The sequence below is a fragment of the Pongo abelii genome, chromosome 20 (genome assembly GCF_028885655.2).
Source record: "Pongo abelii isolate AG06213 chromosome 20, NHGRI_mPonAbe1-v2.0_pri, whole genome shotgun sequence".
Lineage (NCBI taxonomy): Eukaryota > Metazoa > Chordata > Mammalia > Primates > Hominidae > Pongo > Pongo abelii.
In genome coordinates, this window is record NC_072005.2 from 3,578,052 (window position 1) to 3,593,210 (window position 15,159).

At 57.9% G+C, this 15,159-nt stretch overlaps 1 protein-coding gene across 4 annotated transcripts in view; it reads right to left on the reverse strand.

Moving 5' to 3' along the window:
- PIP5K1C (phosphatidylinositol-4-phosphate 5-kinase type 1 gamma) overlaps positions 1–8,968 on the reverse strand; it is a 70,986-nt gene extending 62,018 nt beyond the window's left edge. For 2 of the 4 annotated variants that reach the window (XM_024237660.3, XM_024237659.3), the window contains exon 1: positions 8,774–8,968. In XM_024237660.3, the coding sequence (XP_024093428.3) occupies positions 8,774–8,867 (94 nt within the window). In that variant the 5' untranslated portion in view covers positions 8,868–8,968. The remainder of the gene's footprint in view (positions 1–8,773) is intronic. The other 2 variants (XM_063719275.1, XM_054539342.2) reach the window with 1 other exon arrangement.
- Between the last annotated feature and the right edge of the window lie 6,191 nt (positions 8,969–15,159).

Here is a 15,159-nt window from a genome sequence, read left to right on the forward strand (position 1 = left end):
ACAGCCAGCCCACCTACCCCGCCTGGCCCGTCCCTTCCAACCAAAGCCTCACACAGGCCCTGGCCTGACCCTCCTGCCCTCTGGCTCATGCCTGATGCCAGTGCTGTGTAGGGTGGCCCTGCGTGGGTGTCACCCGGGCCCCTTCTCTTGGGAACTGTAACACAAGAGCTTTTCAATAGCAGTCACCTCCTGCTCTCTTGGCCTCACCAAGCCTGATTTAAACCAATCAGAGTGCATTTGAATACAGGTACCACCTTTCTGGGTTACAGAAGCATGGAGCCTTTACTGCACTGAGGGTGACAGCACCTCTGTCAACCTGGGATCTGAGAGATCAGGGGAGCAAAACCACCAAAGCCCCCAACACAAGCGAGAAACGAGCCTCTGGGATGGCTGGGAGAGTGGGGATGTTTGTTTTAGCAGCAGACGCCAAGCCAGGCTGACTCATACACAACCGCAGGCACCGGGCCCCGAGGCAGCTGCTCCCACCCCAGGCTCTTTTCCCTGCCCCAGCAGCCCTGCCCATGTCAGCGCACGCAGCGTGGCCAGTCCCAGCACCGCACGGGAAGGGTGCACAGTGGGAGCTGCCTGCTCACATCCCTGTCCCCACTCCCTGGGCGCCCACCATGGACAGGGCTGGCTCTGAGCCTTTTGTGTGCATTGACTCATCTAATCCTCAAGGGACATTGCTTTCCAAATGAGGAAACTGAGGCACGGAGCAGCTGGGCAACCGAACCCAATCATCTCAGCTGTCCTCCTACCAACAGCGTGATGGAACAGAGACACCGTCCACTGAGCACGGCCACCACCAGGGTCCTGACGGCCCCACCCAGTCCCACTGCCGGCTCCCACCACTGCCCCCAACGCTCCCTACAGGGGCTCCTGGGGCCTCCCTCGCAGCTAGGCCATGCTGGGCCCCGGTGGCCCCCACACTGCCCTTCCTGCATCCATCTTGGCTGAGGGCAGCTCTGTCCTTCCAGGGCTCAGGCTAAAATCTTGATTTCAAACTCAATCCCCCCTCAGCCCCACACTCAACCTTCAAAAGGTCCTGCTGGCTCTGCTTCCAAAATCCATCCCAGATGGCCCACTGCTCATGGTCCCCGCCTGGCCCAGCCCCAGCTTCACCCACCTGGGCCAGCACAGTCCCCTCTGCCCTGGTTCCCCTAGCCCAGCTCCCACCCTCACCCCCTCTGTCCTCCCCACAGCAGCCACCAGGGGGTGCCTGTGAGCTCCTGAGTTGCACCCATCCCTCCCCTGCCCGCAGCCCTCCATGGCTCCCACCTCCCTTGGGGTCAAAGCCCAAGTCCTCCCTGCGGCCCACAAGGCCCTGCACACCCTGCCCCGTCCCCTCCCTGCCCTCCCCTCCTCACTGTTCCTCTAAAACACCAGGCATGCTCCTGCCCCAGAGCCTCTGCACAGTGCCTCTGCGGGACAGCTCCCTCCACACTTCCACGACCCCTCGCTTCCCCTGGATCTCTGTTCAAGCGTGGCCCCCGAGTCCCCAGCCTTGAGGGCACCTCCTCCGCCGCTCTCTCCCCTCCTCTGCTCAGCTCTTCTCCCGGGCACTTGTCTTGTCCACTGCGTTGTGTATTTTGCTTTTCTTTACTGTCTGCATGTCCTGGCCCCACTCCCAGAGTTCCTGAGGGGGCCTGGCCCTCTCGTTCCCCCGGCCCCCAGCACCCGGCCAAAGCACACGCAGGAAAGCACACGTAGACGATGCCCGAACCACACCCCACTCCCCCAAACCTTCAGCAGCAGCCCCGCCTGCAGAGTGGAGGCATGAGGCGTTTGAGTGGAGGAGAGCGGCCGGGCAGGGTGCTGGGGTCCTCTCTTCACTCAGCCAGAGGCTGGGTCCCCTCGCACCCCCACGCCAGCTCAGGCACCTGGGGGCCCTCATGCTCGACTCCAGCCCCTCCCAAGCTGGCCTCTCAGGGTGGCGAGGAGGCAGGTGCAGGGGCTCCGAGCTAATCCCCTCAGGCTGTAATCCCCATGAGTACTGGCACCACCTCGGGCCCCTGTCCAGCTGGCGCCTGCCGGCAAATCCTTGCAGGGTCTTGCCCGGCCTGGTCCTGCGTGAAGGGACACGCTGCCGGGGCCAGGCGGCAGGCGGCAGGGAGGCCTGGGCCCCGCTCCTCGTTCACAGCCCCACCCTGTGTGGACTCTCCAGCCCTCCAGGAGCCTCGGTTTCCCCATCTGTAAAGAAAGACCCACGTCGTGCAGCTTCCCAGGGGCTGGGGCGTCACCCATCCCTGTCCTGCCAGGCACTCAGGACACCCACAGCTCTTGCTCCAAAAGGGAAAGCAGGGGCCACCGTGGGGGTGCATGCCTGTAACCCCAGCACTTTGGGAGGCAGAGGCAGGAGGGCTGCTTGGGACCAAGGGTTCGAGACCCTCGGACCCTGGACAACATAGTGAGACCTCATCTCTACAAAAAAGTTTTAAAAATTTAAAACAGGCCGGGCGCGGTGGCTCACGCCTGTAATCCCAGCACTTTGGGAGGCCAAGGCAGGCAGATCACAAAGTCAGGAGATCGACACCCTCCTGGCTAACACGGTAAAACCTCGTCTCTACTAAAAACACAAAAAATTAGCCGGGCGTGGTGGCGGGTGCCTGTAGTCCCAGCTACTCGGGAGGCTGAGGCAGGAGAATGCCGTGAATCTAGGAGGCGGAGCTTGCAGTGAGCCGAGATCGCACCACTGCACTCCAGCCTGGGCGAGACAGCGAGACTCCATCTCAAAAAAAAAAAATTTTAAAACAAAGGGAAGTCACTTGCTCAGAGGCACACGGGTCTAAGCGGCCAAGGCAGGCTCAGCCCACACCAGGCCCTGGGACCACCCTGCCCAGGCTCCCGGAGCCTCCACCTGCTTTGGGGGTCCCCACTGCCTGCTCACCCCACATCGGCACACGCCTGCCACAGTGCCTGGGCTCCCAGTCCTGCTCTGTCCTCAGTCCTCGCCACCCTGGCCACCAGCTCCAGGGCCCAGGCCAAAATCCTTCCAGGCCCCTCGTCTCCCTCCAGGCACCGGCGCCACTCACCTGGACACCTGCCCCAACCCCACAGAGCGCTGCCCACAGACCATCCCCCACCAGGCGCTGTGAATCGGGCTCGCCACCCCACTCAGATGCCAGCGCCACCCGCTGTCCTCAGGCCCGACCCCAGGCGACCCTCTCCCACCCGCTGTCCTCAGGCCCGACCCCAGGCGACCCTCTCCCACCCGCTGTCCTCAGGCCCGACCCCAGGCGACCCTCTCCCACCCGCTGTCCTCAGGCCCGACCCCAGGCGACCCTCTCCCACCCGCTGTCCTCAGGCCCGACCCCAGGCGACCCTCTCCCACCACGTTGCCTTCACTTCTGCGGCTCAAGCGGGTGCAGCAAGTTCCCATCCCATGGCCTCGGCGCGACTGTTCCGCCGCCTACGTCGCCTGAGCCGCAGCCCACCCTTATTCAGCTCGTGGCGACAGTCACCTCCCTCCAAGTCCTCGGCTGCCACAGGCCTGGCCACTTGACCTCCCAGGTGCCTTCACCACACTCACCACCGCCCAACGCGGCCTGGCTCTGGACTGGGCAAACATCTTCCGTAAAGGACCGGGCAGTGAGTGTTTTCGGCTTTGTGGGACATGCGGCCCCAAGCATGGCCACTCAGCTCCCAGCTCTGCCGCTGCAGCGTGGGGGCCACCAAGGCCAGCAAGGGAACAAATGGTGTGGCCGTTGCCAATAGAACTTTGTTGACAAGAAGTGGCATGGACAGATTCGGGTGGGGTCTCACGTGGCCACTTGTTCCCATCCGTAGCCTGACGCCCAGCAACCTGAGGGCTCCAAGGGGTCAGCGAGGCAGTCCCGTTGGCACCAGAAGACCAAGCACCCTGAGCCCCACCTGGCCCACACGAGGTGCTCAACCAAGGTCTGGAGCCCAGGAGTGGACCTCACGCTTTCACGAGCCCTGACTCCCACGGCGGACCCCAGTGCCCAGGTGAGCTCGCTTGGCACCTGGCCCCCCGGAAGCAGCACACGAAGGGGACTCCCTCTCCTCCAACAGCAACCTGGGACAGAGGGGGCACCCAGCTTTCTCACGGGGCCGGCTGCCTGTCCTGTGCCTTCTAAGGGCTTTACCCCATGATTCTCCATGCAGCCCAGGAGAAAGGCAGCCATCACACCCACTTTACAGACAGGGACACCGAGGCCGCACGTCCCCGGCTGGCATGCAATGGCGCTGGGTGTGAACCCAGGAGGGCCGGCCCCCGAGGCCTCTCCACTGGGACACCCAGGCTGTGGCGGTCACAGTGCCTGACCTGCATCCTGGGAGGCGGCCAGCGCAGGAGAGAATGGGGAACTTTCCGTCCCCAGCGTCCTCAGCCTCTGCCTGGGCCCTGCTGACTTGCAACAAGAGACACCACAATCCCACTGACCCTTTTTTTTTTTTTTTTTTTGAGATACGATTCTGCTGTCACCCAGGCATGCAGTGGCACGATCACAGCTCAGTGCAGCCTCGGCCTCCCAGGCTCAGGTGATCCTCCTGCCTCAGCCTCCTGAGTCGCTGGAACTACAGGTGCATGCCATTACGTCTAGCTGCCTCTTTTAATTTTTTTTAGTAGAGACAGGGGTCTTGCTATGTTGCTCCAGGGTGGTCTCAAACTCCTGAGGTCAAGTGATCCTCCTGCCTCAGCCTCCCAAAATGCTAGGATTACAGCTGTGAGCCACCGTGCCCGGCCTCCCTGACCTTTTGCGCAGACCACCACAGCTACGGGGAGGCCCTGGTGGCGGTGCTGACTCCCTGCCCGGCCGCCCTGTGACCACGCTACACTGCTCCAGGCACGCGGGGCCTCTGCTGGGGCCACGCCCTGTTCCTGCCCACCGCCCACAGGTCTCCCTCGGATGCCACCTTCTTGGCACGGCCTTCCCAAGCACCCCCTTCTACCTTGCCCTTCCTCCCTGGCACTGCTGCCCTCATGCACCTGATGTCCACCAGGATCTGCACTGCGCTGAGCTCTTCCGGGCGCAGGGGACACCGCAGGAGTGGCACAGACGGCCTTGGCCCTCGCGGAGCTCTCGCTCAGGAGGAGATGGTCAGAAAACATGTCAGCAGAGCCATATGTTTCGGTGGTGACAAACGCTATGGTGGCACAAACAGGGAAGAGGAACAGGGAGGGCAGGGGACGGAGGAGGGGAGGCCGCTGTGTGGTGACAGCAGGGCAGGGAGGCCTCACGGAGAGGAGATGCTCCCGCAAAACCTGGAGAACGCTAAGGGAGCGAAGGACACAGATAGGAGAAGGGGCATTCCGGGGTTGGGGGGGGCAGCCGTGCAAAGGCCCCGGGGCAGGACCATGCCCTGCATGCTGGAGGAACAGTGAGGGGCCCATGGGCTTGCAGCAGAGCGCGGAGGGGAGGGTGGGGAGGGCAGAGCGCGGAGGGGAGGGCAGGGAGGGTCCCGGGCAGGCTGTGCAGGGCCTGATGGGCTTCAAGGAGGACTGTGTCTTTGACCCCGAGGGAGGTGGGAGCCATGGAGGGCTGTGAGCAGAGGAGAGGCGGAACTCGGGCCGCTGGTTTTTAATGGGGTCCTTCTGGAATGTGGGACGGGGAACAGATGAAGAGCAGGGGCGCCGGGCCTGGCTCAGGGGGCAAAGGAGGACCGAGCTGGACTGAGGAGGACCGAGCTGGATGAAGGAGGACCAAGCTGGACCGAGGAGGACTGAGCTGGACGAAGGAGGACCGAACTGGACCGAGGAGGACCGAGCTGGACAGAGGAGGACCGAGCTGGACAGAGGAGGACCGAGCTGGACAGAGGAGGACCAAGCTGGACCGGGGAGGACTGCGCTGGACAGAGGAGGACCAAGCTGGACCGGGGAGGACTGAGCTGGATGGAGGAGGACTGAGCTGGACCAAGCTGGACGGAGGAGGACCGAGCTGGACCCGGGAGGACCGAGCTGGATGAAGGAGGACCGAACTGGACCGAGGAGGACCGAACTGGACCGGGGAGGACCAAGCCAGACAGAGGAGGACCAAGCTGGACCGGGGAGGACCAAGCTGGACCGGGGAGGACCAAGCTGGACCCGGGAGAGGCAGAGGACAGGGAAGGAGTCCACTAGTGGGTTCTGGGCCAGTTCTGAAGGTGAAGCTGACATCATTTGCCGCCAGATCAGCTGTGGGAGTGGGGCAGGGGCAGCGATGGAGCTGACCGTTCTGGGGCATCACAGACAGAGGACAGCCTGGGAGAGGCTCAGACACACCCAGGCCACAGCTCAGACCAAACTCCACCACAGGCCATTGGCCCCCACAGCGGGCACAGCCGCAGCCCAAGCCCCAGCCTTCCCGAGACCGCCCCCACATGCCCCACAGCCACGGCACATGGAGACGCCATTCAGGCCACGCCTCAGGAGCTGGGAACCCGGGCAATTAGAGGAACCAGATTGTAAACACCAACGAGACATTGCTTTGCCTCCCATCGAATCGGCCGAAATCGCCAAGGATGATGACACTGGGAGCTGGCAGTGCCGTGGGAAACGGGCAGCCTCCCTCGGCCCCTGTCGGACAAGGCTTCCGCTGTAGCTGAGCTTTCTGGAAGGTGTCGCCATCGCTCCTAACAGCGAGAGGTGACTCCAGAAACCACCGGCATGGGCCTCAGCAGGGGCCTGGAAGCACCGATGGTGGAGAGGCCCAAAGGGGGCGGCCAACCAGCACGACAATCACCAAGCATGAACACCAACTCATCCCAGGCTCAGCCAGCCCCCGGTAGACACGGTCATCACCCCATTTCACAGACGGGACACTGAAGCCCGGGGAAGTGATGGCCACACAGCACCTGAAGCATGGAGCTGGGAGGGGGACCCCGGCAGGACCAACTCTGGGCCTCCCCCTCAACCACTGCCTGGCACTCGCCCTCTCTACAAACCGATACCAACATAGCGTGGGGAGACTCCAGACGACCACAGATAAAAAGCAAGCAGTTCACAGAGTCATAAACGTGTGGCATTTCTCACCAGGGCCGTCCTGCCCCCAGGGGACACTGAAAGATGTCTGGGTCACTTGTGGCTGTCACAACTGGCAGGTGCTCCTGGCATGCAGTGGGCAGAAGCCAGGGGCGCTGCTCAGCACCCCTAATTTCCTGGCTCAAAATACCTCTGCCAAGGCAGAGAAGCCCCAGTGAGGCATGAAACCATCTCGGTGAAGAACAAGCAGGCCCCTTTATGTGCTCACGTCTCTGCAGCCCAGCCAGGCACAACCTAAACTCACCAGCGCTAACATCAGGAGGGATGGCATTGGAGGAGTGAGGCAACTCTGAATTTTAAAAATTCAGAGGCAATAATATATGGCCAGCTGGGGTCAGATTTCTGTGGATTTCAGGGATGGGCAGAGATGCCAGACCCTGACCTTCCAGCCCTCCCCGCCCCCGACTCCCCCACCCCCCCCACCACCATGCTCAGCCTGGAGCTGGCAACTTTATCTGTCCCCAGTGCTCCCAGAGCCCCTGATAAGATGAATGGTCGCGGTGTGGTTTTCTTTTGGTCAGCGAGTCCTGGGCTACTTTGTCTCTGACCAGCTGGGGTCAGAGGGCTGACAGCGGAAGTTGGGGGGCCCAAGAAAGGAACCCGGGCTGGGGCCTGGTGCCCTGCCTGGGTTCCTCCACCATGTCTCTTGCTGGCCAGGCCAGGACACCGGCTGCCCGCAAAGAAAGCGGCGAGGCCACTGGCTCTGGGGAAGGAACCGGGTCACCTACCAAGAGGTTCCAGATGGCCGCCGGGAGGGAAGCCACGAGTGTCTTTCAAGGCGGGGGGTGGGTGGGGGGACTTGATGACTTCCACACTCTTTCTCTCTCTCTCTCCAGACATCTCCCCCAACTCCCAGGCAGCACGCATCGCCCGCCCGCCCGCTTGCCCGCCTGCCAACCAAGGAAGCTTCGGGAGGCCTGGGGGGAGAAGGAGGACGGATGCCCGTGTGGGTGTCTACAGAGACGCTGCTGCTGGCTGCCTGGGAGGGGCAGAGGATTTTGTGAATCCGGAAACTTCCGATTTGGGAGCTTGTGACCTCGACTGAGAAGGAACTGTTCCCTTCCTCTGGGCTCTGCACACCGTCCCCACAGAAGGGAAGGCCCAGCTGCCCCCACCTACCCGGCTGGAGGACCAGGAAGCAGCCAAACGGGGCTTGAGACAGCCGTGCCCCCCCGCCCAGCCCGCAGCCCCACCAGTGTGTCCTGGGGGAAGGCTTGGGGAGAGGGAAAGGGGGCGACAGGGCACCCTGTGTGCACAGCCGGGGCGGTGGAGGCATCTTCAGATGTCACCCTTTTCCTCCCCTCATTTTAGCAAGGAGGTAAACTGAGGCCCAGGAAGGTGAGGAAAGGTCGCGCACCCGGACCCAGGTCTGGGGACTTACAGAAAGGGAGGTGACATCAGGAGGCGGGCATGCACGGCCTCAGAGACCCCCGCCTCCTCCACCCAAGCAGCCGCCACTCACACGCCGGGCAGCCCCGGAGAGCGGGTCAGGCAGAACGGGGATCCCCAGCGGCGCCCACGCCGAGTCGCCCCCGGCCCGGGAGCGGTGGAAAGTAGCCCCTCGCAGGCCTCCCGCTTCCCGGCGCGGCTTCAGCCCCGTCCTCCCCGGGGCTCCAGGGGACTGCCCCGCCCCAGGCTCCTGGAACCGGCGGCGCCCCTGCAGCGACCGTGCAGCCCCCGCCCCGGCCCCGCAGCCCCCGCCCCGGCCCCGCAGCCCCGCAGCCCCGCAGCCCCACGACCCTCGGCGCTCGGACGAGCCCAGCGGGCCGCAGCCCCGGGAGGCCGGGCCGTTACCTGCCGCCGCCCCGCTCTCTGCCGCCCACGCCGCCTCCGAGGGCACGGCCCCCGCCTCGGCGCTCTCCGCCTCGTCCGGCACCTCCAGCTCCATGGCCGCGCGCGGACGGCGGCGGGGGCGCCCGAGGGGAACCCGAGCTGCGACCGCCGCCGCCGAACAACAAGCGCCGCCGGCCAAGGGAGGGCGCGCCGGGCCGGCGCGGGGCGGACGGGGCGGGGCCTGCGTGCGTGCGACGCCGCGGGCGGCGCGCAGCCAATCGGGGCTCGGGGGCGGGGCCTGCTTGCGCCCCCTCCCCCTCCCCCCCACCCCGCAGCCAGGAGCGCCTCGAGTGCCCCCTCGCGCCCAGGGGTGGGAGTACAGCGCCAGGCTCGCCATTCCATCGTATTAGGTCAGTAAGATTGACAGGCACGATACGTATCAATAACATTGCTGTTCACAACACATACCAATAACATGGATCTACACAACACATGCCAATAATATGGATCTAAACAGCACATGCCAATAACAGGGTCCTGCACAGCGCATGACAATAACATGGATCTGGCCGGGCGCGGTGACTCACGCCTATATTCCCGGCACTTTGGGAGGCGGAGGAGGGCAGATCACCCGAGGTCAGGAGTTCAAGACCATCCTGACCAACATGGTGAAATCCTGTCTCTACTAAAAATACAAAAAATAGCTGGGCGTGGTGGTGCATACCTGTAATCGCAGCTACTTGGGAGGCTGAGGCAGGAGAATCGCTTGAACCCGGGAGGCGGAGGTTGCAGTGAGCTGAGATCACACCATTGCACTCCAGCCTGGGCCACAGAGTGAGACTACATCCCAAAAAAAAAAACACATGGACCTACACAGCACATACCAATAACATAGATATACACAATACATGCCAATAACATGAATCTATACTATATCATTAACATGGATCTACATAAAACATACAAACAGCATTGCTATATGCAATACATGCCAATAACACTGCTATACACGATGAATACCAATAACATTAATCTACACAATACACGTAACTAACATTGATATACACACTACATGTCAATAACATTGATACACACAAAATATACCAATAACAGTGATATACACAGTACATGTAAATAATATTGATCTACACAGGGCCGGGTGCAGTGGCTCATGCCTGTAATCCCAGGACTTTGGGAGGCCGAGGCGGGCGGATCACGAGGTCAGGAGATCGAGACCATTCTGCTTAACACGGTGAAACCTCGTCTCTACTAAAAATACAAAAACTTAGCCAGGCGTGGTGGGGGGCACCTGTAGTCCCAGCTACTCGGGAGGCTGAGGCAGGAGAATGGCGTGAACTCGGGAGGCAGAGCTTGCAGTGAGCTGAGATCGCGTCACTGCACTCCAGCCTGGGCGACAGAGCGAGACTCCGTCTCAAAAAAATATATATTGATCTACACAATACACGTTATTAACATTGATCTACGCAATACATATCAATAACATTTGCAATTAACTACCTGTTTATTATCATATTGCAAATAGTATTTATATTCCATCATTTGTATTACATAAGTATAGATATGTTATTGTTTTCTTTATATTATCAGTAACAATACAGTTTGCTATTATAAGAAACATATAATTATATAAATACATAATAAATTATATATACTTATGCAAATATAAGTAGTAATATTTATATTCTTTTTTTTTTTTTTAGATGGCGCCTTGCTCTTGTTGCTCAGGCTGGAGTGCAGTGGGGTGATCTGAGCTCACTGCAACTTCTGCCTCCCGAGTTCAAGTGATTCTCCTGCCTCACCCTCCCGAGTAACTAGGACTACAGGTGCGTGCCACCATGCCTGGCTAATTTTTGTATTTTTAGTAGAGATGAGGTTTCGCCATGTTGGCCAGGCTGGTCTTGAACACCTGACCTCGTGATCCGCCCACCTCAGCCTCCCGAAGTGCTGGGATCACAGGTGTGAGCTACTGTGCCCGGCCATATTTATGTTCTTTATATAAGCACATAATAAGGCTTATGTTGTTTATGTGAATTTAAGTAATAATGTTTATATTATTTACATAAATTTAAATCTTAATGATTATATTACCTATGCACATAAATAATGTTTAGGGTGGGCACGGCGGCTCCCGCCTGTAATTCCAGCACTTTGGGAGGCCAAGGCAGGAGGATTACTTGAGCTCAGGAGTTCCAGACCAGCCTGGGTAACATAGTGAGCCCCCTCATCTCTACAAAAAAATTTTTTTTTAATTAGCTAGGTGTAGTGAGACCTCTCATCTTTACAAAAAAAATTGTTTTTTAATTAGCCAGCTACTTAGGAGGCTAAAGTGGGAGGATTGCTTGAGCCCAGGAACTCGAGGCTGCAGTGAGTTATGATCACACCACTGCACTCCAGCTGGAGCAGCAGAGTGAGACTCCATCTCTGAAGCAATAAATAAATAAGTAAATGTTAGCATTAGTCATTGTCTTCATTCCTGAGGGTTTCTCCTGGGGCACAGATGGAGGAAAGCTAGCCACCTAGCTAGTGAGGGGTGGAGATGGGATACTTTACATAGCCCTGTGTGACCCCAGAGACATAGCCCTTCTCCTTTACAAGGGTGCTGGGGAGGGTCTCAGGAAGCTGACAAGGTTGGGCTTTGATGTATTTGGGATGGAGGTGGAGAGTGATAGTCAGACCCAGGGGTTAAAAAGACGCTTCAGAGGCCTGGAGCAGTGGCTCAAGCCTGTAATCCCAGCACTTTGGGAGGCCGAGGCAGGCAGATCACCTGAGGTCAGGAGTTCGAGACCAGCCTGGACAACATGTTGAAGCCCCCGTCTCTATTAGAAACACAAAAATTAGCTGGGTGTGGTGGCAGGCACCTGTAATCCCAGCTACTTGGGAGGGTGAGGCAGGAGAATCACTTGAACCCGGGAGGCGGAGGTTGCAGTGAGCTGAGATCGCGCCACTGCATTCCAGCCTGGGCGAAAGAGGGAAACTCTGTCGCAAAAAAAAAAAAAAAAAAAAAAAAGAGACTTCAGGAAAAACAAGAAGACAAATTAGGAAAAAGAAAAAACAGGTCCCAGAAGAGGGCAAAGGGCAAAGGGAATCTGCTGTTCAGCTGTGCCCAGTTAGAAGGGTTCCTGCCCAGAGTGCAGGGGACGAAGGCTCCAGGGAAGCTTCTGATGAGTCCATGACCATAGTATGTCTTGTCCTCAAAATGGGATACGATTCAGCCTTAAAAAGCGGGGGAAATTTTGACACACACTACAGTGTGGATGAACCTTCTGGACATCACGCTTAGTGAGAAAAGCCAGACACAAAAGGAAAAATCCTGACTGGGTGCGGTGACTCACACCTGTAATCCCAGCACTTAGGGAGGCCAAGGCAGGAGGATCACTTGAGCCCAGGAGTTCGAGACCAGTCTGGGCAGTATAGCATGACTCTGCCTCTACAAAAAAATTACAAAAATTAGCCAGGCATGTTGGCGTGTGCTTGTAGTCTCAGCTACTCGGGAAGCTGAGGTGGGAGGATCGCTTAAGCCCATGAGTTTGAGGATTCAGTGAGCCGTGATCGCACCACTGCACTCTGGCCTGTGCAACAGAGAAAGACCCCGTCTGCCCCCGCAAAAAAAAAAAAAAAAAAAAAAAAGACAAATTCTGTGTGGTTCCACTCCTAGGAGGTCCCTAGAGTTGTCACATTCACAGAGACAGAAAGTAGGATGGGGGGTGCCAGGGGCTTGGGGGGAGACGAGGAGTGAGTGTTTCACAGGGGCAGACTTTCAGTCTCAGAAGATGAGAAAATTCTGGAAATGATGGTGGTGATGTTTGCACAGCCATGGGAATGTGCTTAAGGCCACTGAGCTGTGCACTTAGACATGGTGAAAATGGGGGCTGGGCGCGGTGGCTCACGCCTGTAGTCCCAGCACTTTGGGAGGCCCAGGCATGCGGATCACCTGAGGTCGGGAGTTTAAGACCAGCCTGACTAACATGGAGAAACCCCGTCTCTACTAAAAATACAAAATTAGCCAGGCGTCATGGCGCATGCCTGTAATCCCAGCTACTCGGGAGGTTGAGGCAAGAGAATCACTTGAACCCAAGAGGCAGAGGTTGCAGTGAACCAACATGGTACCACTGCACTCCAGCCTGGGCGACAGAGCAAGACTGTCTCCAAAAAAAAAAAGAAGAACAAAGAAATGGTGAAAATGGGCTGGGTGCGGTGGCTCACGCCTGTCATCCCAGCACTTTGGAAGGCCAAGACTGGCGGATCACCTAAGGTCAGGAGTTCAAGACCAGCCTGGCCAATGTGGTGAAACGCTGTCTCTACTAAAAATACCAAAAAATTAGCTGGGCATAGTGGCACATGCCTATAATCCCAGCTACTCGGGAGGCTGAGGCAGGAGAATCACTTGAACCCGAGAGGCAGAGGTTGCAGTGAACCAACATGGTACCACTGCACTCCAGCCTGGGCGACAGAGCAAGACCCGAAAAAAAAGAAATGGTGAAAATTGTGAATTGTATGTTGTGCGTATTTTACTACCATTTTTTGTTTTTTCTTTTTTGAGAAGAGTCTTGCTCTGTTACCCAGGCTGTAGTGCAGTGGCGCGATCTCGGCTGACTGCAGCCTCTGCCTCCCAGGTTCAAGCAATCCTCCCACCTCAGCCTCCCAAGTAGCTGGGACCACAGGTGTGTGCTACCATACCTGGCTAATTTTTGTAATTTCAGTAGAAACGGGATTTCGCTATGTTGGCCAGGCTGGTCTTGAACTCCTGACCTCAGGTGATCTGCCCACCTCGGCCTCCCAAAGTGTGAGGATTACAGGCGTGAGCCACCGCAGTTGGCCTCGACCATTTTAAGGCTCCAGGAAGAGTTCTTTGGACGCAGGTCATGGACAGAGCTCCTGATTCATCCAGAAATCTGTCTTGAAAAAAGATTTAGACTACTGGCTCTCAAGGTATGGTCCCTGGGCCAGCCACATCAGCCTCACCCCAGGAGCTTGTTAGAAATGCAGGTTCCGAGGCCAGGTGCGGTGGTTCATGCCTGTAATCCCAGTGCTTTGGGATTGAGGCTGAGGCAGGAGAATCACTTTAGCCCAGGAGTTCAAGACCAGCCTGGGCAACATAGCAAGATCCCATCTCTACAAAACAAATTAAAAATTAGCCTGGTGTGGCCAGATGCAGTGGCTCACGCCTGTAATCCCAGCATTTTGGGAGGCCGAGGCAGGCGGATTGCCTGAGGTCAGGAGTTCGAGACCAGCCTGACCATCATGGAGAAACCCTGTCTCTACTAAAAATACAAAAATTAGTCGGGCATGGTGTCGCATGCCTGTAATCCCAGCTACTTAGGAGGCTGTCGAGACCAGCCTGACCATCATGGAGAAACCCTGTCTCTACTAAAAATACAAAAATTAGTCGGGCGTGGTGGTGCATGCCTGTAATCCCAGCTACTTAGGAGGCTGAGGCAGGAGAATCGCTTGAACCCAGGAGGCGGAGGTTGCGGCGAGCCAAGATCTCCCCATTGTACTCCAGCTTGGGCAGCAAGAGCGAAACTCCATCTCAAAAAAAAAAAAAAAAAAAAAGCCTGGCATGGTGGTGCACACCTGTAGTCCCAGCTACTTGGGAGGCTGAGGTGGGAGGATCGCTTGAGCCCAGAAGTTTGAAGCTGCAGTGAGCTATGATCACACAACTACGGTCCAGCCTGGGCAACAGAGCGAGACCCTGTCTCAAAACAAACAATGAAAAGGAAAAGAAATGCAGGTTCCCAGGCCCCCACCCAGACTTCACACACCAGAAACTGGGCAGAGTGGGGTAGCGGGAGGGCACAATCTGCGTGTTCATGACTCCCCCCTTCCAGGCAATTTGGATGCCAGATAAAGTTTGGGGGAAGGGGCTAGCCGCGGTGGTTCATACCTGTAATCCCAGCACTTTGGGAGGCCGAGGCGGGTGGGTCACTTGAGGTCAGGAGTTTGAGACCAGCCTGGCCAACATGGTGAAACCCCATCTCTACTAAAAATATAAAAATTAGCCGGGCGTGGTGGCGGGTACCTGTAGTCCCAGCTGCTCGGGAGGCTGAGGCAGGAGAATCGCCTGAATCCGGGAGGTAGAGGTTGCATTGAGCCGAGATTACACCACTGCCCTCCAGCCTGGGCGACAGAGCGAGTCTCTGTCTCAAACCAAAGAAAAGGAAAAGAAATGCAGGTTCCCAGGCCCCAGAGCGGACTTCGCACACCAGAAACTGGGCAGAGTGGGGTGGGGGGGCACAGTCTGGGTGTTCATGACCCCCGCTTCCAGGCAATTTAGATGCCAGATAAAGTGGAGGAAGGGCTGGAGGTTAGATCATTGATGAGGATAACGAAGAGGAAATATACTTAAAAAAAAAATACTAAAACTGGCCGAACAGTCATGACTTAGA